This window comes from Rhincodon typus, chromosome 30 (genome assembly GCF_021869965.1).
Source record: "Rhincodon typus isolate 14 chromosome 30, sRhiTyp1.1, whole genome shotgun sequence".
NCBI classification, from domain to species: Eukaryota; Metazoa; Chordata; class Chondrichthyes; order Orectolobiformes; family Rhincodontidae; genus Rhincodon; species Rhincodon typus.
The window spans coordinates 1,923,323-1,950,014 of record NC_063361.1 but is presented as its reverse complement, the minus strand read 5'-3'; the positions used below and the strand labels follow the sequence as shown (position 1 = coordinate 1,950,014).

The window sequence follows — 26,692 nt, the reverse complement described above, 5'->3', positions numbered from 1 at the left end:
TCATGTAGGTGGCTCCTTTTAAATAGCAAATCACAGTTCTCTAACGTATTTGGGATTATAATGGCCATTTTACGACAGAGTGGTTAGACTGATCAAGCATACAGTCCACAGCAAAGGGCAGAAGATGTCTTGGCAAGGTCAGTTTCAAATATTCTGTGCGTCCAAGGGGAGCAGGCATTCATCTGTCAGTTTGGTCTTTTACCCTTCTGGGGCAGCACTGTGGTATAATGGTGAGCACTGTGCTCACAGTGCCAACTCATTGAGCCAGGGACCCTTCAATTAAATTCCAGCCTCGGGTCCACTTGTGTCCCACAGTGTAAAACGGAGCAAAGCCCAAAACCCAAAGCTATCCCAAACAAAGCGAGAAATTTCCTGGTGGAACTCAGCTTGCATGGGTCTGGGGAGCTGGAAAGCACCTGGAAAATATCCTGAAAACAAACCAAAAGACAGGAGGAAAATAAAGGGAAATGGGAACACAATATAAAAGGCTAGTTGGAGGACCAGTGTGTTTACCAGGAGCTTCACTTTGCATCTAACTATCGAGCAATCCAGCATTGGGAATAGCATTCCAAATTGCACCAACAGCCCTATCTCAGACAGATAAAGCATTGGCGTCTGGTGACCTGGTTTCTCCCAAAATTGGGTGGGGTACGTGTGCTTTCCCAAAAGGATATCTTGGGATTCTCATGGAAAACAGAAGGAGCACAGTTAATGCAATTTTGCTGAATAACGTCTAGTGCCACTTGCAAACTGTTTCACTTTCTCGTAGAGACAGGTCAGACTTAGATAGCTTAGGTAGAAGATTATAATCACTATGTGAGCTTCCTTTTATAGAACAGTGCCACCTGGCTATGCCTGGAGTGGGGAATGGTTCTGAAACATTGTGGTCCATCACAAGCAGCACAGTAGGAGACAGACACTTTCAGCAGGATAGGATTGATGGACATCCAACACTGACCAGGGGGGTTGGGAGCCAGTCAAACAACTTGGCTAGGCTACAGTCAGCAAGGATAGGAGAGAATTGGGGGTGCATTGGGCCACAAAGAATGCAAGGTAGGCAATAGGCAGCTGATATTATGTTTTATTAAAATTGGAAATAAAATTGAAAACAATTTCCGAATGAGTGGAGGCACAGAGGCAAGATCCTGATTTATCCTACTCTTTGAAAGGAAACAGGAAGCTCAAAGGCAGCCAAAAGAATAAAAAGTTTAACGCTGGATGAAACTGAAGGTAACAGAAATCAAAGCTATGACTTTCTCAAAACAGGAAAATAAAATGTCAGACAAAGTTCTGAGATGTTTCAGAAAGCAGGGGCAAGGGGCTTTGAAGGTGCCAACAAATGGCAGAAGCAATTATGGCAGCTCCTATCTGCTGACTTACTGTGAGGAAAGCCCTTTGAGAGTTCACCTCAGACAGAAATGAAAGTCCAGCAATACCTCTACTTTAAAATTCGCACCCTAGTGTTCAAGTCCTTCCATGGCCACATCTGCCCCTACCTCTGTAAGCTCCACCAGCCCACCAACCCCACAGCCCTCCAGGGTTTGGGTTATGTAACCATAGGATACCTTGGTTCCTCTACATCTGGCCTCTTGCACAATCCCCAGTGTTAGCTGTTCCATCACTGATGGCTGTGTTGTTGGCTGGTTAGGCTATAGGTTGTGTGATTTCCTCCCTAAATCCCTCCTCCTCACTTCTCTCAAATACGCTTAAAAAGCTAACAATTAGAACAAGCCTTTTGCACCGACCTAATATCCCTCTATATGGTTTAATGTAAAATAGTTCGATACATTCAAGAGAAGTGGGCCTCACTAGCTGGATTGCCCATTTCCTAATTGCCCTGCAGTAGGTACTGGTAAGCTACCTTCTTGAACCGCAGCAACCCATGTGCTGTGGGCAGATATAAATATGCAATCAAGGAACAGAGGTAGGCTCTTCGGCCCCTTGATCCTGCCATTTCATAAGAAAATGGCCGATCTGATGTAAACTCAAATGGGTACACCCACAGTGCTATTAGGAAGACAGCACTAGGATTTTGACCCAGGGATAGTGAAGCAACAGTGATATTGTTCCCAGTTACGATGGTGCATGGCTTGGAGGGGAACCTGCACATGGAGTTCCCATATATCCGCTGCCCTTATCTACTAGGTGATAGAGGCTGGTGGTTGGAAGGTGCTGTCTAAGGAGCCTTGGTGAGTTGCTGCAATGCATCGTGCAGAAGGTATACACTGCTGTTACTGTATGTCAGTGATACAGAGAGTAAAATTTGATGGTGGTAGATGAAGTGTCAATCAAGCAGACTCCTCAACCTCAACGTTCTGTGGCAATTTCATTTATTAGGTAAGGTGCCATAGTCTTCTTTCAAGACAGAAACAATTGGCAATGTACAATTTGAGTGACTGAGGAGTAAGGACCATATGAACTAACACAGCCAGGACAGGAACAGAACCCATGCTCTGCATAACTCTCTGGTCATCTAGCCAACCCCACAAGCCCCTAACCTACACTACAGGCACTACTATAAGTTGTTGTAAATAAGTTGTTGTTGTGAACCTTACAGACCAAATTTAAGATCTAAAAATTCTCCTTCCATTTCTCTAAGTCTCTTCATGTAGCTGCACTTGCGGGTAGACATCTTTCACCCTTCCCCACTCCTTACTGCAACCTCATTACCCGTTTACCTTTTTGTTTCTCTTTTCATTTTTCACATTCTCTTCTTCATATTCATCTGTGATTTCCTCCAGCTGTTCTGGCGTGGACCCAGAACTCTGCAGTTTCTTCCCCCTTATTAGAATCTTTCTCTTCAGTCGCTGCCAATGAGATGATATTCAAGGATTGCATCAAACCTCAAAGCAACTTGTCATTTAGGACAAGTTCAGATTTAAAGAAACATACATTTGTTTTAACGTGAAAGATGTCTCTAATTCAGCAATGGCAGGCTTATTTCAATGCACTTTGAAGCTGGGCTTCCACATTTTAAATCCTCTTAGAATGACAATGATGGAAAATAAATCATATGATGTTCATCCCTCATCTGCCTGTTGTTGAATTTATCAGTTTGGGTTGGTATGTAGCACTCTCATCTTGGAATTAGAAGCCTGAGAGTTCAGATTTCTCTCCAGTGACTTGAACAATACTCCAGTGTAGAGGCTGAGGGAGAGCTGCAAGTCTATGGTGCTACCTCCTGGGAGAGGGACTAGGACGAGGATTTAGTTGGGTCCCTAAGGTGGGGGCAATAGTTCCCTTCGGACTATTCTGAAAAGCACTAGCATTCTCCCCAGACCCCAGCCAATACTTAGTCACACCCCCCACCACCATCCCCCAAAAGCAGTTATTCAACACTTATCCACTCTTTGACAAACCGTGTACAAAATTACCTGCCTACTTCACAACAGTGACGACATGTCAAAAGTATTTCATTTGGATGTGAATTATTTCAAGCTGTCCTGATGATGTGAAAGTGATATGCAGATGAAAGCTCAATGGCACAGAGAATATGGCATAGTGTCTCAGGGCAACAAGATCAAGATACAGTTTGTTGGGATCCTCTCAAATCCTCACCTTCAGAGGGTGGTGGGTGCTGTCAAATATATTTAAGGCTGAGACAGAGAGAGTTTTTGTCTCTCAGGCAATTAGTCGAATGTGTCCTTTTTTGTCCATGTGTATTAGGACCAGTGAGAATTGGTCGTGTCTCTTGGTGGCTAGTTGGTGTTCGTGTATTCTTATTGTCAGTTTTCTTCTGGTTTGGCCTATGTAATGCTTCTCACAGTCCTTGCACGGTATTTTGTTTATTACGTGAGTTTTATCGGTTGTGGGTATGGGATCCTTTATGTTCGTCAGTAGCTGTTGCAGGGTGGTTGTTGGTTTGTGGGCTACCCTGGTACCTAGGGGTCTAACACACAGACAGAGGAAACAAATTTGACTGGGACAACACATCTATAATAGCACAAGCCAAACAGAGACATGCCAAGGAATTCCTGAAGACCTGGCATTCCAACCAGAACTCCATCACCAAACACATCGAACTTGTCCTGATATACAAACCGCTGAAAAACAGAACCGGAAGTAATGCCAACCACCCCAGCAAACCGAGGCATATAAATAACAAGTGGGACAGAACGCCGACACTTCACCAGAGGCGTAAAGATGATGTTAACCTAGCAGCGGGACGAAGTGTCTGCAATCAAACACACTAGCTCGGCGAGCATGTCGACAACCTCTCTGATGACGTTTCTTTGAGGCCAGATAACAATAATCTGGTATGCATTGGGGGAGACAGTAGTGCAGTAATGTTACAGGACTAGTGCTCAATGCTTTTGGTACATACGGTTGAATCCAATCACAGGAGCTGGTAAAATTTAAATTTAGTTCCCATCACTAGTTGCCCATGGGAAGGCAACAGTAAGGTATATTCAAAATTAGCTACAATAGCCACAATAATCACAGAATCCCCAGAGTTTGGACACAGTGATTGGACCCATCAAGTCCACACTAACTCTCCCATGAGGATGCTATCCAGACCTACCCCCTACCCTATCCCTGAAACCCTGTATTTCCCACGGCTAACCCACCCAGCCTACACATCCCTGGACACTGTGGGCAATTTAGCACGGCCAATCCACCTAACCTGCACATCTTTTGACTCTAGGAGAAAATTGGAGCATCTGGAGGAAACTCACGCAGACACGGGGAGAATGAGCAAACTCCACACAGACAGTTGCCTGAGGGTGAAAGTGAACCCGGGTCACTGGCACTGTGAGGCAGCAGTGCTGGCAGAGCCACCATGCCACCCTGTGACAACTATTATTGAATATTATAAATACTCACCTGGTTCACTAATGTCCTTTAGTGAGTGACTCTAGACCCACAGCAATGTCGTTGGCTCTCGATTGTCCTTTGAAATGGCCCTAGCAAGCTACACAGTTTGAAGCCAATTACGGATGGGCAAGAAATGCTAGCCTTGCCAGTGATGGTCATATCCCATGAAAGAATAAATTACTTACTTTAGTGTACAACTGCATTTAACCTGAAATATGACTCTGATGCCAAGTATAAGAATAGAATCCCTACAGTGTGGAAACAGGCCCACACCACCCCTCCAAAGAGCATCCCAACCAGACCCATTTCCCCTGTCAAACCCACCTAATCTAAACACCCCCTGGACACTATGGGCAGTTTAGTATGGCCAATCCACTTAGCCTGCACGTTTTTGGACGGTGGGAGGAAACTGGAGCACCCGGAGGAAACCCACGCAGACATGGGGAGAATCTCTGTGTGGAGTTTGCACAGTTGCCCAAGGCTGGAATCGAACCTGGGTCCCTAGCGCTGTGAGGCAGCACTGCTAACCACTGAGCCACCGTGCCACCCACTTCCATGATAGTGCCCAATATTGTCAAGAGCTGGATAGGAATCTATAACAATCACTTCTTTGCCATATATCTGCAAATACAGCTTCTGTATTAAGACATTACACAGTGAGATATGACAAAGTGAATGGTCACACAGTTACCTCGGGTGACGGAAGTTCACTCAGGACTTTGCCATCGAATGGTGCAGTTACCAGCATTTCACCGAGGATTTCCTTTAAATGCCGGGCCATGACTGTCTGCTGCTCCACTCCACAGTGATTCTCCAGGGACAGAATGACTGGATACGGAGAGACCTGGGGAGATAATTCAAGAGGATCCCATACATCAGCCAACCATAGGCAACTCCACAAAACATTTAATAAGTAACAAATGCAGAAGATTTTTTTAAAAATTAAGCAGGTCTGGCAGCAACTGTGGAGAGAAAGCAAAGTCAACAAAGTGACCCTGCTATGGAAACATAGAAGATAGCAGCAGGAGCAGGCCATTCGAGTCTGCTCTGCCATTCTTAATGATCATGGCTGATTGTCTAACTCAATAGCCTAATCCTGTTTTCTCCCCATAACCTTTGATCCCACTCACCCCAAGTGCTGTATCTAGTTATCTCTTGAATACATTCAATGTTTTGGCATCAACTACTTCCTGTGGTAATGAATTCCACAGGCTCACCACTATGGAATATTTGACATTTCTTTAACATTTAATAAGTACTGTGTGTGTACAGTCTGATTATACACCTTGTCTGAATGTACAGCACAATCCTTACACCACAGCATATAATTATACAGTACAGCCTGGAATTATTTGCCATGTGTATTTTGTGCTGGTGTAGTATATGATTATGATGGTGCAGCAGTCTGTATTCCAGCAAGACAAAGCATTTTCAGAAAAGGTGAGAATCATAGAATCCCTACAGTGTGGAAACAGGGCCTTCGGCCCAACAAGTCCACACCGAACCTCAGAGCATCCCACCCGGACCCATCCCCTATAACCCACCTAATCTACACCTCCCTGAACACTACGGGCAATTTAACATGGCCAATCTACCTAGCCTGCACATCTTTGGACCGTGGGAGGAAACCAGAGCACCCGGAGAAAACCCACGCAGACATGGGGAGAATGTGCAAACTCCACACAGACAGTCTCTACTGGCACAATACAAACTGATGTTTGGTGAACTATTTCAGAATGGATCCACCAAATCCAGTTGCGAATCACAAAAATGGTGTCAATTGTGTCAAAAGCAGGAATTTGTACTTTAAGGACATGAAAACTGGTCTGGATTTTTACTCCTTAGACAGATTCACAAATGCCCCTGCTAGCAACTCCTGCCTTGGGGAGGAAGGCCCCAAACAGTAGGATCTTCATTCTGTGCTTGCGGGGGTTGGGGGGGGTGTGGTTTGTGTGGCTTGTGAGAAGTTAGGCCCAGCACCCTTCCCTTCCCATATCCCAGACTCCCATCAGAGGCAGCCACAGGGCTAGCTGAATGCTGGGCTGGTTGTTTAAATGGTCCACCCCAGGGGTCTACATGAAATTACCCCTCGTGCCCTTCACGGTAACCTACATCATGTCACCCAATCCCGATGCCAACTCATGATCCGCTACTCCTCTCCGCAGCTCCTTATAGTCCCCTTTCACCTCAGAATGCTTAGAACAACACTCGCAACTGGGCATCCATGAGGGACTGTGGGCCATCATCACTTGCTCTCCAATACAATCATGGCCCAGCATATTCCCCATTCAACCATTACAATCAAGCCACGGAATCAACTCTGGTTCAATGGAGGATGCATGCCAGGAACAGCATCATGCATACCTAAAAATAAGGTATCAACCTGAAGAAGCTACCAAACAGGATTACTTGCCAAACAGCATAAGCAGCAAGTCATAGACTGAGCTAAGTGAACCCAAAACTAACAGATCAGATTGACTGAGCAGTCCCCTGCCACACCCAGGCATGAATAGTGGTGGGCAGTTAAACAACTCACTGGTGGTGTAGGCTCCACAAAAAGAGAAGAATCATCCTCAATGATGGGGGAAGACCAATGCATCAGTGATAAGGCTGAAGCATTCGCAGCAATATTCAGCCAGGTGATCCATCTCAGCCTCCACCAGTGGTCCCCAACATTACAATTGCCAGTCTTCAGCCAATTCTACGTGATATCAAGAAATGGTTGGAGACAGTGGATCTGCAAAAGCTACAAGTCATGACAACATTCCGGCAATAGAACTGAAGACTTGGGCTCCAGAATTTGCCGCTCCCTGGCCAAGCTGTTCCAGTACAACTAAAATTCAGAATTAAAATTAGATTTGTCACATGTACTCAAATGAGTACAGTGAAAAGTGTACAAGTCACTGCTTATGACGTCATCTTAGGTACAAAGGTCCCCAGGCACAGGTTTTTCAGGTACAGTTCTTCGAAAAATAGAGAAGTAAAAAGTCCAGCATTGTAGATTTTAGGAATAAATTATAAAATGGAGAAAAAAGTTCAGAACAACAGTCTTCCAACACAGTCCATGCTGGCGCCCAGCCTCCAGTCCACACTAGACCTTGACTCCGGACTGCGCTGGGGTTCATGAGGTCAGGAGATCGGTCTGGAATCACCAAGACTGTAAGACCACGCTGAGGCCATGCCAGGCTGAGATACCGCCACGTACCGCCAGAAGACCACACGTCAGCCTGACAGACTGCCACGCTGGGTGGAGAGACCGTCATGCCAGGCCAGAGGACAACTTGCCAGGCCGCTATGTCAGGCCAAGAGGACGCCCCGTTGGATCTGCGCTGAGGCTGGGAGTTCGGAAGCGGTCGCTAACCTGAATCTCTTCCTGGCAAAAGGCTCCGGGCTTGTAAATCTAGGACTTGCAAGCCTCACAGTTTGAGGTGTTTAATAAGTATTTATAAACCCTCCACATCCAACCAATGGCTCCAGTGCTCCATCTGCACTTCCACATCCTCACCACCTGCATATGAGACAAAACAGTTACAACACTGGCATCTACGACAGTGTGGTAAATTGTCCAAGTATTTCCTGTACAAAAGCAGGATAAATCCTACCTGGCCAATTACAGCCCCACCAGTCTACTCTCAATCATCAATAAAGTGATGGAAGGTGTCGTTAACAGTGCTATCAAGCTGCATCTGTTTAGCAATAACCTGCTCAGTGACGCCCAGTTTGGGTTCCACCAGGGCCACTCAGCTCCTGATCTCATTTCAGCCTTGGTTCAAACATGGACAAAACAGCAGAACTCTAGAGGTGAGGTGAGAGGGACAGCCCTTGACAACAAGACCATATATTACCCCGTATGGCATCAGGAGCCTTAGCAAAACTGGAAGCAATGGGTATCAGAGAGAAAACTCTCCACTGGTTGGAGTCATAACTGGCACGTAGGAAGATGGTTGTGGTTGTTGGAGGTCAGTCAGCTAGCTCCAGGACATCTCTAGAGAAAGTCCTCACGGAAGTGTCTTTTGCCCAACTATCTGCAGTTGCTTCATCAATGACCTTCCCTTCAGCATAAGGTCAGAAGTGGGTAAGTTCACTGATGATTGCAGAATATTCAGCACCACCCACAAATCTTCAGTTCTGAAGCAGTCCATGTTAAAATGCAGCAAAACCTGGACAATATCTAGGTTTGGGCTGACAAATAACTCTAAGGTTTTGGAGTAGATCTGTAGCTCGGGTTGTAGGTGTTGAGGTTGGTTGGCTTGCCGAGCTGGTTTCTTGATTCGCAGACGTTTCGTTACCATGCTTGGTAACATCCTCAGTGCAGCCTCCAATGAATCGTCGGTGTGTTTTCCCACCTGGATTTTAAACTCTGGGGTCCGTTGAGATGGATTGCCTCACTTCCGGTTTTCCTTCGTAGTGGAATGTATATGGGGTCGAGTTCAATGTGTTTATTAATAGCATGCTTCGTGGAGTGCCATGCTTCCAGGAATTCTCATGCTTGTCTCTGCCTAGCCTGTCCCAGGATCTTGGTGTTGTCCCAGTTGAAGTCGTGGTTCTCCTTGTCCATGTGGATTGAGATGAGTGAGTATTGGTCGTGTCTTTTTGCAAATAACATTCACACAAGTGCCAGTCAATGACCATCTCCAACCAGACAGATACTAACCATTGGACGTTGTCATTCAATGGTGTTACCATCATTGAACACCAATCATTAATATTCTGGGGGTTATCATTGACTAGAAACTGAACTGGAATAATCATGGAACTACAGTGGGTACAAGAGCAGCTCAGAGGGTAGCAAAACTGCAGTAACTAACTCACCTCCTGACTCCCAAAGCTTGTCCAAGGCACAAGTCAGGAGTATTATTGGATACTCCCCATTTGCCTGGATGAGAGCAGCTTCATTAGCACTCAAAAAGTTGACACCATCCAGGACAAAGCAGCCCACTTCATTGACACTACATCCACAAGCATCCACTGCCTCCAGCTCCAACAGTCAGTAGCAATAGTATGCACCATCTACAAGATGCACTGCAGAAATTTACCGATGGTCCTTAGACATCACCTTTCAAACCCTCAAGCATTTCCATTTAGAATGCCAAAGGCAGAGGTTTCATGGAAACAACCTGCAAGTTCCCTCCAAGCCACTCACCAGCCTCATTTGGAAATATATCATTGTTCCTTTATGGTCACTGGGTCAAAATCCTAGAGTTTCCTCCCTAAGGGCATTGTGGGCCAACCTATACCAAATAGATTACAATAGTTCAAGACAACAGATCATCATCACCTTCTCTAAGGCAACTAAGAATGGTTAATAAGTGCTGGCCCAGCCAGCAATTACACTACCTCATGAATGAATTAAAATTAAAGCTAATCCTTAAACTTCTTAGGGCTGTCAATCAAATCCTGCAACCTCAATCCACCATTGTCCAGAGTCAAGGCATTCAGCTCCTCACCCATTACATGGATAGTATCCAGACTTTGACCATCCTGACTGTATGATTGACTGACTGTGTCCAAGCCCCTGGATTGCTACTGGAAGCTGGCCTTGACTGACTGTTCCGGGACCCTCTTGAACAAAGGCTATTCCCCATGACTTGGCTAAGACCTGTTGACGACTATTCTTTTATGTCTAGTGCCAAACGTCAAAGCAAGATAGAAGTAACAGAAAGAGAAGTTGCTAGAAAAGCTCAGCAGGTCTGGCAGCATCTGTGAAGAAAAATCAGAGCTAACGTTTCGGGTCCGGTGGCCCTTCCTCAGACAGAAGTAATGTGAGCCTGGAATCTCTGGCTGAGGAGGCAAAGCTTGAAATAGCAAGGCAATGTAAGGTAGGGTGCTATGAGCATCCAGTGAAACTCAGAGTAAGTGTGCGTGTGCTAACAGAGCCTGGAGCTACAGCCTGGTCCAGTCCACGATCTGGGGGTGTGTCCCAGAGCACACCGTCTCCTTGCTGCAATGAGAGTTGCCGGGGCAACCGGACGTATAGCATTGAAGTACAGAAGCATCCTCTAGGTGGGTTGAAGATTTAACCTGAGGGTTCTCAGAGGCTGGCACAATATCCGTGGATGTGGGGTGTATTTGGTTGTTACCTTGGAAGTGCGCCTCGAGATATTGGTGTCTAGTGGCCAATATGGAGGTCCTTCAGCAGAAGAGATGAGCTGAAGTTATTGTGTGCTCGCTCTGATTTCCATATCGAAATTTTTTGACATTTACTTTCTTTGGTAAATTTGGTGAAGTATGAAGCTGAATATTAATGAGGTAAGTTGGACTGTTAGTAAGGTGTTTTAACACACTATAATTCCCCTTAATTAGTAACTTGTCACTGCCTGATGAGAACCTCACCACGTCCACTTGCAACAAGCATAAGATGGAGCGAGATGCTCCTGACATCGAGACACACCTCAACAGACGTCTCGTTGGATTTTGCCACAAATCTCACCTCAGCCTCCTATCAGATTCTGCCCAATGCTACAACAACAACACTTGGTTTTCTCAGCAAAAATCTACTCAGCCTGCAAACATACTTATTTTCAAACCAACAGACACAGGCGAGCTGTTTTTATTTTCAAAACTCAAAGGGTAAAGTATTTAAATTACTTAACATTTGACAGTTCTATAGATTTACCCTTTATTAACATTGTATAAGCATCTGTAATTCCCACACTAGAGACATGGGCCCTCAATCTAGCATAAGTCTGGTCTGTTTGAACTCAGCAATGAGGTGGAATGGAACTACTGAGTTTGGTTCTCCTCCATGCCTGAATCATGTTCTGCCCCTCTTTCCCTTCTGACTAAAATTGGATTAGCCAGTCTCTTTTCTTTCTAATTCATTCACGGGATGAGGGTGTCACTGGCTGGACCAGCATTCACTGCCCAGAGGGCAGTTAAGAGTCAACCACATTGCTGTTTGTCTGGAGTTACCTGTAGGCCAGACCAGGTAAAGATGGCAGCTTCCATCCCTAAAGGATGTTAGTGAACCAGGTGGGTTTTTCCAATAGTGGTTCGTGATCATCATTAGACCCTTAATTTCAGACTTTTATTGAATTCAAATTCCACCATCTGCCATTGCAGGATTCAAACCAGGTCCCCAGGACATTACCTAAGTCAACAGTCCAGCGATAATATCACTAGGCCATTGTCTCTCTGGACGTCAGACTTCTCAATCTGGGGTCCTAGCACCGTGGAGTTTCCATGACGCTGTGCAAAACTAGGCCATGGTGCCCCTCAAGAGGGAAAACAGGACTGAAGGTTCCCTATTCCGCCTACATTTACTCCAATCAGACGCTAGGAAATGATTCCAGTGCACTCACCGTGAAGGCATAATCCCGGATGGTTCGGATAACGTCTTTGAAAAGGATTTTTGAGGTGAACGTGTGTCCGTGGTAGATGATTGGCTCCCCATTTGGTCCTTCCCAGCAGTCCAGCTCCACACAGCGGCAGCCTCTCAGAAGGGCTCTGAAAACACCCAGAGTCACAGGCCGAATACTAAAAATGACTAAACTCACATTATGATCACTCCCATTATGCAAAATGTGTAGACAAGGCAAGAAAACTATGTTTCATGGAAGAACTACACCGTCTTTAAAAAAAAAAGCAAAATACTGGCGATCCTAGCATGAAATAAAAACAGCAAGTTCTGGAAATGCCCAGCAGGTCTGGCACCATTTGTGGAGAATGACAGAGTTAATATTTCATGTGAATGACCTTTCATCAGAACGAAAGAAAGGTAAATTCTTATCTTTGACAATTCCAACCTCCATATTAACACTTCATAAAATTCATTCCTGTGGTGTGGCAGAGACTAACTAGGCTTAATATTTAAAACTGAAAGAACTGTGGATACTGTAAATCAGTAAGTTCTGATAAAAGCTCAGCTGGTCCGACAGCATCTGTGAAGAGAAATCAGAGTTTACGTTTCAAGTTTGGTGACCCTTCCTCAGAACTGTTTGCAAGTCTGGCAGAATAGTTCTGAGGAAGGGTCACCAGATCCAAAATGTTAACTCTGATTTCTCTTCACAAATGCTGCCAGACCTGCTCAGCTTTTCTAGCAATTTCTGTTTTTGTTTAGGCTTAATATTTATTGCCAATCCCAAATTGCTCTGGAGAAGGTGGTGGTGAGCTGTCTATTTAACCTGCATCCATTGGGGTGTAGGGTAGACTCATAATGCTGCTAGGGAGGGAGTTCCAGGATCTTTATTCAGTGACACTGAAGGAACAATGATACATTTCCAAGTCAGGATGGTGAGTGGCTTGGAGGGGCAGTTGCAGATGGTGGTGTTCCCATGTATCTGCTGCCCTTGACCTTCTGAAAGGAAATGGTCATGGATTTGAAAGGTGTAGTCAAAGGAGCATTGGTGAATTTCTGCAGTGCATCTTGTACATGGTACACAATGTCGACGATCACTTCATCATCATAAAGACATCATCCAAAATAGGACCTCTGTCCAACTCAATCCCAACTGGAGCTGAAGCTATTGTCTAGGACTTTGTCCCTCCCAGAAATAGCAATTCCAGTTGTCTCTTGAACAGCCTCCACAATCTTAGCCTATGCAAATCTCTGCTGTCCAGGTTTTCATCACCTGTAATAACACCTCCTCTTTTGATCTGATGTCAACGTTTACCTCATTATTCTTCTATGAGGCACTTTGACTAATTAATTTACTACACTGGAGGAAACATATAATCATAGAATCTCTACTGTATGGAAACAAGCCATTTGACCCAACAAGTCCACAGTAACCCTCTGAAGAGCATCCCATCCAGAACTATCCCTCTACCTTATCCCTGTAACCCTGCATGGCTAACACATCTAACCTACACATCTCTGAACACTACGGCTAACTTAGCACGGCCAATTCACCTAACCTGCACATCTTTGGACTGTGGGAGGAAACCGGAGCACCCAGAGGAAACCCACGCAGACACGAGGAGAATGTCTGTGTAGAGTTTTCACAGTAACCTGAGGGTGGAATCGAACCTGGGTCCCTGGTGCTGTCAGGCAGCAGTGCTGACCACTGAGCCACCACACCACCCTACTATGTGAGAAGCAATTTTGTACTAACTGCCCAACTCTATCAAATTCATTCATTTAAACTTTGAGCATTTAAATTCAAGAGAATACAAACTAACTTTATACAAGTCTCATAACTTGATCCTTTAAAGCCTGGCATTAACCTGGATAATCTGCTGCACTGCATTGCCACCAAGGATCTATTCCTTGTAGTACTCTGTGCTAAAACTTCTCCTCACCAGGAGGGCTTCAGGGAATCAACCTCAGAAAAGTAACATATGCAATATCTTTCTTTATTTGTCAAGAGTTGAATTACTATAAAAAGAAGCAACTGGGTAGTGTTTATGCATACAAGAATAACCATTCAGTAGCACAGAACTGGAGTATTGCTGAAATAAGACACACCTTTGTTGAAGCTTTTTGTCTTGCACTGATCAGGACAATTCACAAGCATACCAACATGAGGAGAGGGTGCTGATTTGTTGGCAGATGGGCTGTGATTGGTAGAGGTATTGCCATGGAGAATATAACAGGTAATGATAACTGACAGTTAACTGACAAGCTTTGCTTAAATTTCAAATCAGACAAGTTGACTCTGATTGGTCCAGGCATTTCCCTGAGAAATGAATCCGGAAATAGCTGTCACCTGTGTTGTTGAGTTGAAACAGTTACAGTGTGTTCTTTCTCTCTGCAAAGAACAAGGTCCACTGTATTCATATGTTATTTCCAATAAATACAAGTACACCATACTGCAAGTCCAACTGATCACCTTAAATTGGTTGTCCGCCTAATTCTTCATACACTCGGGATTAATTCCGCAAGCTGTCCAATAGTAGAGTCACGTAACAAAGACATATAATAAAGATGTCTGCGCTTGTGGGTGAGACAGCAGACCAGGAGACATGATTAAATTATTACATATTTAAAGAACGACATGCATTCTTATGGCAAACCCTAACTTCAAAATATCATAAAATACTTTATAGCTAACAATATAGTTTTGAAGCATAGTTATGTTTGCAATGTAAGAAAATGTGAAAACCTAATTACTTACAGTAAGCTCCCACACAAAGGAATGTGATATTGACCATGGTACTCTGTTTTTGTGATGTGTTGGCTGAGTGATAAAAATTGGTCGAGACTCCAGGGGATAATATTTCAAATTAGCACTGTGTGATTTCCGTCTGCCATTCCCCCATGGGTGCAGAACAATTTCAGATATAGAAAAATATTTGGGACAATCACAGGTTGTTTTTTTCCTGAATTTGACTGTCTCTTTGTCAAAAAGACAGAAACAAAAATAAAATTAAAAAGTTAGATCTGAAGAAAGTTAGTTCAGAAATAAAAAAAATCTTGAAACACACAGCAAAGTTTCAACCTATTTCCCAACATCATTTTACAGCAATTCAAATTCAGAGAAATTACATAAAAACCGAAAGAACTGTGGATGCAGAACGAGGAAGGGTCACCTGACCTGAAACATTAACTCGTTTTTTTTTCTTCACAGATGCTGCCAGACCTGTTGAGCTTTTCCAGCAACTTTGTTTTTGTGTCAGAGAAATTACAGTCTGGCACCTAATTGACAAGTTGGACTTAATTGATTCTCTCCAGTTCCTGTCATGTGAACAGCATACTCACAGGATACTCACAAAGCTGAGAGCTTAGACTTTCTCAGTTTCTAATAACCTGCTGATTTCTAACCAAACACTCCAAGTCTGGAAGCTGTACAAACTAAAACAATCCTCTACTGAGGTTATGCATTCACTTAAATGTTCTGAAAATCTCCTTTTTAAGAGAGAAACTATACATGCTTCTGACCCCAATCAGATCTCCTCTCAAATGCCATAAAACACTGGGTCTAAAGTTAAAATCAGTCCTCAATTATCCTAAACCAAAAATAAGCTAATGATCTTTAATGTTTACCCAACCTATTGTAAATCACCACAGTATAAACATTTTCCATTAACACTCCAAGAGTTCTCTGTTGTCTGACATATACTGGATTAGATTACTGTTCTAACAGGACTGCCTGTGTTTTTTTAAAAAAGAAACTTTTCACTAAAGTAACCAACACCCATATGCCACTATTTTGTAATCCAAACTCTAAAACTGAATGACAAAGGAATGTAAAGTTACATTTATAGGATTTGAAGAAGCAAGGGTGGAGAATCTCATGAAACAGAACACAATCATGGATTGAATGGGATGAGTGCATCTTAATGTCCTGTAAATTTAACGTATTGGATAATAATATGCAATTACCTAATATATGCCTCAGTACTGCTTGGTCCTCCCAGCTGGTCTTCCATCAGATAGGTGTTATGGGAAGTTGAAATGAAGTAGTGACTGAATGGCTGGGTCATGTCCTGATAAACCTTGTCATGGTCTGAGTTAAACACATCCCCATCAGGAGAAAGCAGGTACATCATGAAGCCATCCTGGGTTAAAAACTGGTTCTGTTTGGCTGAAGATTGGAAACAGAGTGAAGATAACTATTACTTTCTTAGGATATCATTGCAGGGTCATGTCCTAGTACTGCCAGTCCTAAGCATTGGTCACTGTTCTAGGAGTAGAGAATTAGCCATCACTTGCCAAGACCAGGAGATCTGTTTGACAGAAAAGGAGGAAAGGGTAGCAACTCCAAGTTGGTCCCAGGTCTGGACATTCCAAGACCAGAGGACCATGATTCTGCATCAACTGGAGGGTGGGCCAAAGATTTGAAAGCACAAGGAACCTAAAGACTAAAGGCTCACCCAAGCCCCCATACCCCATTCTCAACAGAAACTGTGCAATGATTGTATTGTAAAATAGATAGCTTCCTACTTTGTGACACTCCCCATCCCCCCAACTCTTCCAACCTGACCCATAACACAAACAATAAGCTCCTCACAGTAAACATCCTCTAACATTGGCCCTTCCATTATATTGTAACCATCCATTCTGATTTAGGATTGATAGGTATATCCTACCATTTCATGCCCAATCATCCCATTGTCACAAAACACCTTCCCAATTTCTCTTCCATAATTACCAGGAGGTATCAATCAATAGCAGTCAGCTTATAAGATCAGCCAAGCTAACAGCTAGGTCTCACAGCAGTTCTCGGAATCCTGTATCCCAGAGTTCTGCATGAAATCTCACCTCAGGAGCTGAAATAATTTGAAAAGGCAACTTGCCACCCTCTTCTCAATGGCAATGAGGAATAGGTATAAACTGCTGGCTCTTCCAGCAGTGCCCACATCCTGTGGATGAATAAATTCAAAAGTCATTGCCACAAATGGGTGGTAGATGCAGAAACCCTCATAACATTTAAAGTAGTATTTATGTGCACTTGCAATGCCAAGTGATACAAGGCTATACGCCAAGTGCTGGAAGATGGGATTAGAGTAGGATTTTGACCAACACGGACGCGACGGGCCAAAAGGTCTTGTTCTATGCAGTAGATCACTAAGACTCTAAATATTCAGCCATCATTTAAAATGAGCTGAACTCAGAGGCCCTCAATATTTGCCGTACCATTATCATTAAATCCGTACTTCTGCATGATGCTCAAACAGGTTACAGCTGTTGACACCTCCTTCTGTTCCTTCAAGAAATTTTCCACCTCACGAACAGTCAGCCACTGTCCCTGTCCTGAGAAATGCTGAAAGATCTCATCCAACTCTGGTCTTTGCATCAGGAGATTGCAGAATTCCTCAATCTCATGCTCCTCCAAAGTGTTTGTTTTGGCTTTATCACATTGCTGAAAGAAGAGGGATGCAATTTGCCCAGGCTTCACCCTGAGGAGTTGGTTTTATCTTAAAGAATTATTAACAGCAAAAGCATGACATTCAAACTGCAGCCACTCCCTATTATGGATTCAAATGGGTTTCTCCAAACTTGTTTGGCTTGTTGCAATCTGTTTTTGCATATGGTACAAATGGTTACAAAACAACAGTTGTGTTATACAGATGACCATAGAGAACAAGGTAATTTAATAGACTTGTATATGACATAGTAATTAAAAATAACCAGAACACAGACATGGTAACAATACCCAAAGTAAATATTTTAAACATTTTAAAAATGATTCAACACACAAAAATTTAATAAAGCATTTTTCAAAATTCATGCGGGATGTGGGTGTCATTGGATAGGTCAGTATTTATTGCTCATTTGTAATTGCCCTTGAGAAGGTGGTTGTGAGCTGCATTCTTGAACTGTTGGTGTCTCTGCGATGTAGGTAGACCCAGAGTGCTTTTGATTTTGGTTATAATACCCCATTTTTCTCAACTGCAGAACAATAGAAAATCCTCAATTTGATGGCCAGTCGGTTAGATCTGGGTCTGAGTCAGATATTTATCTTTTCTGGACCAGGCTGCTGTTATTTTTCCACTCATAGAAGGTGAGAAAGAGGGAGACACTAAAATAAAACAAAGAACTGTGAATGTTAAAAATGGAACATAGTAGTGTCCAAACGTCCATTTTCCCTGTGTTTATCTTAAAACATAGATGTAATCTTTACTAAAAATGTGAATATTGAAGGTGGTGGAAGGGTGTAAATCAAGTGGCTGCTTTCTCCTGGATAGTGTGAAGCTTTTTGAGTGCTGGAGACGCGAGCGAGTGCACAGTATTCACTGTTTTTAACTTTAAGGCTGTAATGAGATCAGGAGCCAAGTGACCCTGGCAATTCCCAAACTGTAAGTCAGCAAACAAGTTATTATTCTGCAAGTGCTGTTTGAGAGCTCTGTCAATGATTCCTTCCATCATAGTGGTGATTGAGGAGTACATTGATAGGGTAGCAATTTGTCACATTGAATTTGTCCTAATTTTGCAAACAGTACATATCTAAGAAATTTCCACATTGTTGAGTAAATGCCAGTGTCATAGGTGCACAACATCAACTTAGTTGGGCAGAAGGTAAGATGCATTGGTGAGAAGGGGGTGGGGGATGGGAATGATGGCCAGTTCTGAATCAGATGTACTGGAATGTCTGGGCTTAAAGCCTTTGCAGTATCCAGTGATTCTAGCTGTTTCTTGATATCATGTGGAGTGAACTGAATCAGCTTGAAGACTCGTATCAATGATGCTTGGGATGTTGGAGCGGGGTGAGGTGGATCATCCAGTCAGCACTTCTGGCTGAAGACTGTTGTGAATACTTCAGCCTTATCTTTTGTACTGTTGCGTTGGGCTCTTCCATCATTGAGAATGAGGATATTTGTGGACCCTCCTCCTCCAGTGAGTTATTTAATTCTTCACCACTATTCTCTTGTGACAGGATGTGGCAGGACTGCAGAGCTTAAATTTGATCCATTGGTTGTGGAATTGCTTTTTAGCACGGTGATAGTACCACACCATACGATGGAGGGTATCCTCAATGTGAAGACAAGACTCTGTCTCCACAAAGATTGTAGTGGCCAGTTTTATTGGTACCATCATGGACAGATACATTTGCAACAGATACATTAGTGAGGACAAGGTCAAGTATGTTTTTCCTTCTTGTGGTTCCTTCGCCACCTACTGTGAACCAAGTCTAACAGCTATGTCCTTTAGGACTCAACCAGTTCAGTCACTTCTAAGCCACTCTTAGCAGGGGACATTGAAATCCCCCAAGCCAGAGCACGTTCTGTGCCCATGCCACCCTCAGTGCTTCCTCTAAGTGTTGTTCAACATGGAGGGGCACTCATTCATCAGCTAAGGGAGGACATTATGTGGTAATCAGCAGGAGGTTTCCTTGCCCATGTTTAACCTGATGCCATGAGGCTTCATGGGGTCTGAAGTCAATATTGAGAACTCCTAGAGCAACTGCCTCCTGACTGTACACTACTGTGCATTCACCTCTGTTGGACAGGACATAGCCAGGGATGGTGATGCTGGGAACTAGTCGTACTTGCGCAATCATACCTTACAGACAATGTCAGGCTGTTGAGAGACAGCTCTCCCAACTTTTCCACCAGCGCCCAGGTATTAGTGAGGAGGATTTTGCAGAGTTGACAAAGCTGTGTTTGCTTTTGTCATTTTTGATGCCTAGGGCAATGCACGGCAATCCAATTTTATTCCTTTGTTTCCACTTTGTAGTGGTTTCATACAGCTGGGTGGCATGCTGGACTATTTTAGAGGATGGTTCAGAGTCAATCATACTGCTGTGGATTTGGTGGCCAGACCAGGTTGCCCTTCCCAAAATGAGATTAAAAAGGCGAGTCTCTGCAACAATCAACATGGTCACCATTAGGCTAGCTGTTAGTTCCAGGTTTTATTGATTTCAAATTTCTCCAGCTGCCTTGGTGAGACCACACCCATGGCCCCAGAACATTAGCCTGACACCTGGAATGACTATTTTCAATACTACCAGCAAGCCACCTCCAACCAGCAAGTTCAGAGTTCTGAAGTGTTCCCTCTTTGCCTTTCTGCCTGTATCAATAATCTCTCAGACAGTATGAATAAAAACCATTAGAGCAACAACTCAACTTCTTGGTTTCAGCTTGCTTAAAGGGATCCAGATATAGAATACTCCATAAAAGCCTAAAGTTTATTTACCCTCTGAGGGAGCACAAACCAAATGTGATGATACCCTCCATCGTATGGTGCAGTACTCTCAATATGAAGGCAAGACTTTGTCTCCACAAAGATTGTACCTCAAGCCTTATTCAGGGGCCTTATCCATTAATTGGTCAGGCGATGGCCTAGTGGTATTATCGCTGGACTGTTAATACAGAGACCCAGATAACATCCTGGGGCCTGGTTTCGACTCCCAGCATGTCACATGGTGGAATTTGAATTCAATAAACGTCTAATGATGACCGTGAATCCATTGTCGATTGTTGGAAAAACCCATCTGATTCACTAATGTCCTTTAGGGAAGGATACTGCTATCCTTACCTGGTCTGGCTTACATGCGACTCCAGACCCACAGCAATGTGGTTGACTCTCAACTGCCTGTGGGCAATTAGGGATGGGTAATAAATGCTGCCTAGCCAGTGACGCCCTCATCCCATGAATGAATAAAGGAAAAAAAAAAAATTTACTCAAATCTGTTCAATGTTTTTGTGCCTAATTTTAGCCTCAAGTTGTGCTTGGGGGTAACCAATAAATAGTTCTCAGAGTACAATACATTGGTGGACCTGGATCAGGATTTTCACTCCTGTGAAGATTAGCTTGAGTTTGGAATTTTCCTGGATCAATGCACCTCCCACAGGATACAGTGCCTTGAACAGTAGCATTGGCAGTCTGCGGGAGGTGAGTGCAGGATAGAGTCAAGCTTCTCTAGCCACGGCTGCAGATCAGAGGTGGCTGGGGGCAGCTAACTACTAAACAGAGCGGTTTTAAAAGCTGTCTCGCTTTTTTGGGTCTTCACCTCAGTCATCTTTCTTAAATATTAGGGCTCTAATGCTCTCATAACCCCTCACTCTCTCATGCCCATATGTGCCAACTCATGCTAAACCATGCCATCTCAAACCATCCATGTTAATAAATGATGCCACCCTCCAGATCAAATTATGACCCTTGCCCAACTCCAGGTCCCTTGACTTCTGTGTCAACTCAGTGCCAACTCATCCCTATTCACGACTCCTTAAATGTTACCCTTTGCCCTTACAACCTTCATGCCAACTTACCCAACATTCACAATAGGCAGACCTCAAGAGCCATATTGGGTTAAAACAAAATAAAGTTCTAATTAATAATTATAGGTTCATTATATTAAAAAAGCCTCACTGATGATTGCATTCCCTCAGCACTAATTACAATAAACAGGCTTATATTCATAACCCCACAAAGACAGCCAATCACAGAGTCATAAAGCATGGAAACAGACCCTTTGGTCCAACTCATCCGTGCCGACCAGACATCCCAATCGGATCTAGTCCCATTTGCCAGCAGTTGGCCCATGTCCCCCGAACCGTTCCTATTCATATACTCATATGCCATTTAAATGTTGTAAGTGTATCAGCCTTCACCATTCCTCTGGCAGCTCATTCCAGACACACACCACCCTCCGTGTGAAAAAGTTACCTTTTTAAATCTTTCCCCTCTCACCTTAAACTTATGCCCTCTAGTTTTGGACTCCACCACCCTAGGAAAATGATTTTGGCTTATCACCCCGTCCATGCCCCTCATGATTTTATAAACCTCTATGTAATCACCCCTCAGCCTTTGACGGTCCAGGAAAAATAGCCCCAGCTTATTCAGCCTCTCCCTATAATTCAAACCCTCCAGTCTCAGGAACATCCTTGTAAATGTTTTCTGCAACCTCTCAAGTTTAACAACATCCCTCCCATAGAAAGACGACCAGAATTGCACACAGTATTCTAAAAGTAGCCTCACCAATGTCCTGTACCGCCGCAACATGATGTGTGAGCTCCTATACTCAATGATCTGACCAATGAAGGCAAGGGTGCCAAATGCTTTCTTCACCACCCTGTCCACCTGCAACTTCACATCCTTTAATAACTTCTGAACTGTCTATCAAATTGAGAACTTACAACACCCCCACTGTGATAATGATATGTCAACAATTGGCTGTTGAAACTTTTAGACCAGAATTGCTGAATCTCCCATATACACAGGAAGGCATTTTTTAAAATATCAATTTTTAACAAGCCCATTGTTTGAGTAAGGACTACTATATGACAGAGCTCTGTAGACCTTATCTGCCCTTCAAGAGCTTTGAAACATCTTTAAAGATTTGTGATTCTCACACTGTTGGATCAAAAAGATAAATGGACTCAACACAGAGTGCCAAGTTCAAGATTCCCAGAGGGGAGTCGGGCCACACTCCCAGACCAACCCTCACTGAAAAACTGGCTTCGTGCAAAGTGGGGATATGGGACATCCCGACGGAGGTCTTGTCCGTCTCTTTCAAAAGTCTCTGGATTTTCTAACAATTCCGCAAACACCCAGGCCTTGGACGTTGTCAGGAAAGAGTGAATTCATTTACTTTGTTGTTTTAAAAGATCAACTTCAAACCTCAAATGTTGTGCAAATAGTTGAAGTATAAGACAACCCTGTCAGCCTGCTGAAACACCAGTCATTACTATGCCTTAATGGACGGCCACACCCCAAAGGGTTCCTTCCTAATGGAGAAAAAATGAGTTACAATTTCTGGTTAATTGAGATATAACTGTTGCAATGCCAAAACTCCACCACTACTAGGACAACACCATGGAATTTCTGAGCGATCAGCAGTGTTGCAACAACCTTTTCACCAGGACAACAACAGTTAAAGAGTACATTCATTCCCATTTTCTCAAAGCAATAAAACTGAATCAGAAATGCAGCCCTTGCCATAAAAGAATACACTTTTTCAAACTGCAATAGTTAATCCAAGAAAAACGTGCTGCCCAATAACAGGACTCCAATTAAAGTCATGTGTCCTAACAAGCAAATATTTGTTCTTAGTTCAATTGATCAAAACTGAATGATTTTGAGACAAATCTGTATGTGTTCTACCACAATCCGAGGGGTTTTACAATCTTTACAGACTCATCTCACAACACCCACTCTCCCCATTGGGAGAGTGATTTCCCTACTCCAAAATCCCCTTCCAAGGCAGAACCTTCTCTTTTTCCCCTTCCCTGAACACAATTATCCTTTTACACCCCTTTGGGAACAATTGCCCCCTTCCCTGACATAGGAACACATGTTCACATCTGAACATCTATGGTTTTCCAATAAGAGAATCTAACAAGCTCATAATGAAGACTCATCGATCCCAGCATTACAGGAAAATACCTTGGCTCATGACCTGTGAATCAGTTTCTGACCGAGATGAGACTGACCAGAAACTGCATCAACTGAAATGCAAAAAAGAATCTCTGAATTTCAGTCAATCAGTGTGAGTCTGTAGAACTAAAACCCAAGTGCAGCAGCATCATACCAATTTAGCACTAATATTGCAATGTCTGTCACTTGGAGAGCAGAGAAGCTGAATTTTTTCTCCTTAGAGCAGAGAAAGTTAAGGCAGACTTAGCAGAGGAGTTCAAAATCAGACTGCTGCAACAGAGTAAGTCAGGAGAAACTGTTCCCATGCAGTGTTGTGTGATGGGTTTTTTTGCCAAGTTATTACGATCTGGAGTGTGTAGCTTGAAAGGCTCACAGAATCACTTTCACTAGTAGATTTCAATAGAGAATTAGATGCATAATGGAATTGGAAGAGTGATATGGGAGAAAGCAGATGATAGGCAGTAATTGAATTGTTCTTACAAACTGCTGACAAGATGAGGCAAATAGGCTCCCTCTGAGCTGTAAAATTTCCTTTAATACTTTCATGGCTGGCTATATTGCTACAGACACAGAAATGACTCCATCTCTTCATCTGTCTCTTGCTTAGTTCCATCCTTCTGATCTAAACTACAGGGAAACAAATCAAAAACAGTATATTTTCAATCCCTTAACTAAACCTTGAAGAGCACACTGGAAGAGGAAAAGAAAAACACAGTAGAGATATATACTATAATAACTCTTGAAATGCTAATAGCTGATGTAACATGTGGGGTTTTCAGACATTTGTTTTCTCAGATCAGGACTGAAACTCACACCCAGTCTGTCCAATCTTGGTTATCATCTCCAGATGTGTGCCAGTCCAGCTACAATATGAGAGTGGGTGTCAGCAATGGTCATTGGTAGTACTTCTGCCATGAAGTTAGAACACTGTCGGTTTGAGGGCCCATTCCTAGTACTGGAGCACATAACCAAGGAGGAAAAGCCAATATCTGCACTGAGGTAGTGTTACACTGTCAGGGTGCTGCTGTTTTCAAATTAAACATTAAATCTTTTTTTTGGCTGACTGAGGTAAATGTAAAATATTCCTTAACATTATTTTGATTAGAGTAGGAGTTCTCCCTTCACAACCTTCCTCTCAACCAATACTGCTTAAAAAAGACTAATAGTGTATCATAGAGGCATTTGTGGGACCTAACTGTGCAAAATGGCAGCATGTTTCTTGCATTGTAACACCTTAGAAATAGCTCACTGGCTGCCAAGTGTTTCAAGACCTCCTGAAGTTGTGAAAGGCAGAAGAAAAAGCAAAGAGAAATACTACAAAACAAAATGCAGATTTTAACGTAAATATCACAGTAATGTTGCATTGACCGGTTCTGTTGGCAAGGCATTAGTCCAATAGCCAGCTGTGTTTGTGGCTGGATTCCCCTTGATATCATTAGCTCTGACAAAGCTCTCACTACAGGAAAGGAGGAGTTTCAGTGATGGAGGAGCAAACATTAATAGATTCTCTGATAGTGGGAACTGCTGATGCTGGAGAATCTGAGATAACAAGGTGTAGAGCTGGATGAACACAGCAGGCCAAGCAGCATCAGAGGAGCAGGAAAGCTGATGTTTTGGGTCTGGACCCTTCTTCAGAAAATGAATAAGGGTCCAGACTTGAAACATCAGCTTTCCTGCTCCTCTGATACTGCTAGGCCTGCTGTGTTCATCCAGCTCTACACCTTGTTATCTCTATTAATAGATTCTCACCTTCCACATTCCTGGCTCTCACCTGGAAGAGGGAGTTGACAAAATCATCATCGACTTTGAGATTGATCATCTTCAGTAGATTTTTCACTTCCTTGAAGCTGATCTTGTTGTCATTGTTTTTGTCAGCCTTTTCAAGATGCTGATGGATCAAGGTTGCTAGATTTAAGGCAATAAACTCAACCAGAGAGACATATTCAGGAAACGGTTCTATAATATATTAAAGGGTCAGTGCACTTACAGCACATGCACAGATAGAAAACCAGCTGTGAGGGCCGAAGGAAAGCAATAGGCTCACAAAGCATCACCTTATTAAATCAGAGAAACAATAGCCCAGGAGACCATTTAACCCATCATGTTCACTGCTAGATCTCCAGCTGTAGGTATATACTCTAACTTACTGTACTTCCTTTATTCTTGACATTAAACGAAATTTTCCTTTTAACAAATGTTGGAGACAAGGAGACAGACACAGAGAGAAATGATATTAGACCTGAAGGCAAGGCTTTCATCATCAAGTAGTGAAGTTCAAGTCAAACCCACCGACCCTGGAAGCAGTTCAGAAGCCAGGAGGGGAGCGAGTGAATGAGTGTAGTTGCCGACTATTTAGAAGGCCTTAAGATGTAGGACATGTGGCCTCATGTGTCTACCCCACTAATCAATGTGATCATGGCTGATCTAATACTCCTCAACTCCATTTTCCTACCTTTTGTCCGTTATCCTTTATCTCAGATTTTTTTTAATCTTTCAATCTAGCACAGCCTTGAATACACTTCATGTCCCTGTCTCAACGGTCCTTCATGGTAAAGAATTCCACAAATTGGCTACATTCCTCATAAAATTCCTCGTATGTCCCAACTGGGTGACTCTTTATTCTGAGATTATACCCTCAATTCCACAATGGGAAACAACTTCTTTGCACCTATCTTGTTAAGCTCTCTAGGAATCTTGTGTTTCAATAAGGTTTGACACTTTGTTGTATTAAAAGGCTGTTAGACCCTCTAACTTTCATTTGTTATAGGCCTTCAACCCCATCCAATCCCCATGCCACCCTCCTTGCCCCACCTCCCTTCCTCCATGCCCACTCATCCAGGATGTGTCACAGAATCAATTAGCCATAAAATAACACTGAAGAAAAGTCTCAACAATGTACTTCAAAAGTAACACCCATTTCAAAATCTGGAAAAAGAAACTGCTGCTTTTCTGATGTTACAAATGTGTTAGCCAATCAGAAGCCATTACTGGATCAAAAGTTTAACCTCACTTCACAGCCCTTAAATCTTGTCCAAATAAACATATGTTGAAAGAAATGATTCAGAGAAACTTATTCCAACCTCAAAAATGTCAAACAATCAAAATGAAAGCTCCACTTTGGGCCCTATAAACAGACCCTCTGCTGCAGTAATGCATTCGTCTTGGCGCTCAGTCAAG

At 43.2% G+C, this 26,692-nt stretch overlaps 1 protein-coding gene across 1 annotated transcript in view; it reads right to left on the bottom strand.

Moving 5' to 3' along the window:
• The window catches only part of LOC109933642 (1-phosphatidylinositol 4,5-bisphosphate phosphodiesterase delta-3-like), a 59,079-nt gene that overhangs the window by 13,207 nt on the left and 19,180 nt on the right, over nucleotides 1-26,692 (bottom strand). The window contains exons 4-9 of the mRNA XM_020532665.2: nucleotides 25,287-25,416; nucleotides 17,333-17,558; nucleotides 16,079-16,280; nucleotides 12,117-12,261; nucleotides 5,507-5,659; nucleotides 2,679-2,807 (exon numbers count right to left, since the gene is read on the bottom strand). Coding sequence (XP_020388254.1) covers nucleotides 2,679-2,807; nucleotides 5,507-5,659; nucleotides 12,117-12,261; nucleotides 16,079-16,280; nucleotides 17,333-17,558; nucleotides 25,287-25,416 — 985 coding nt within the window. The remainder of the gene's footprint in view (nucleotides 1-2,678; nucleotides 2,808-5,506; nucleotides 5,660-12,116; nucleotides 12,262-16,078; nucleotides 16,281-17,332; nucleotides 17,559-25,286; nucleotides 25,417-26,692) is intronic.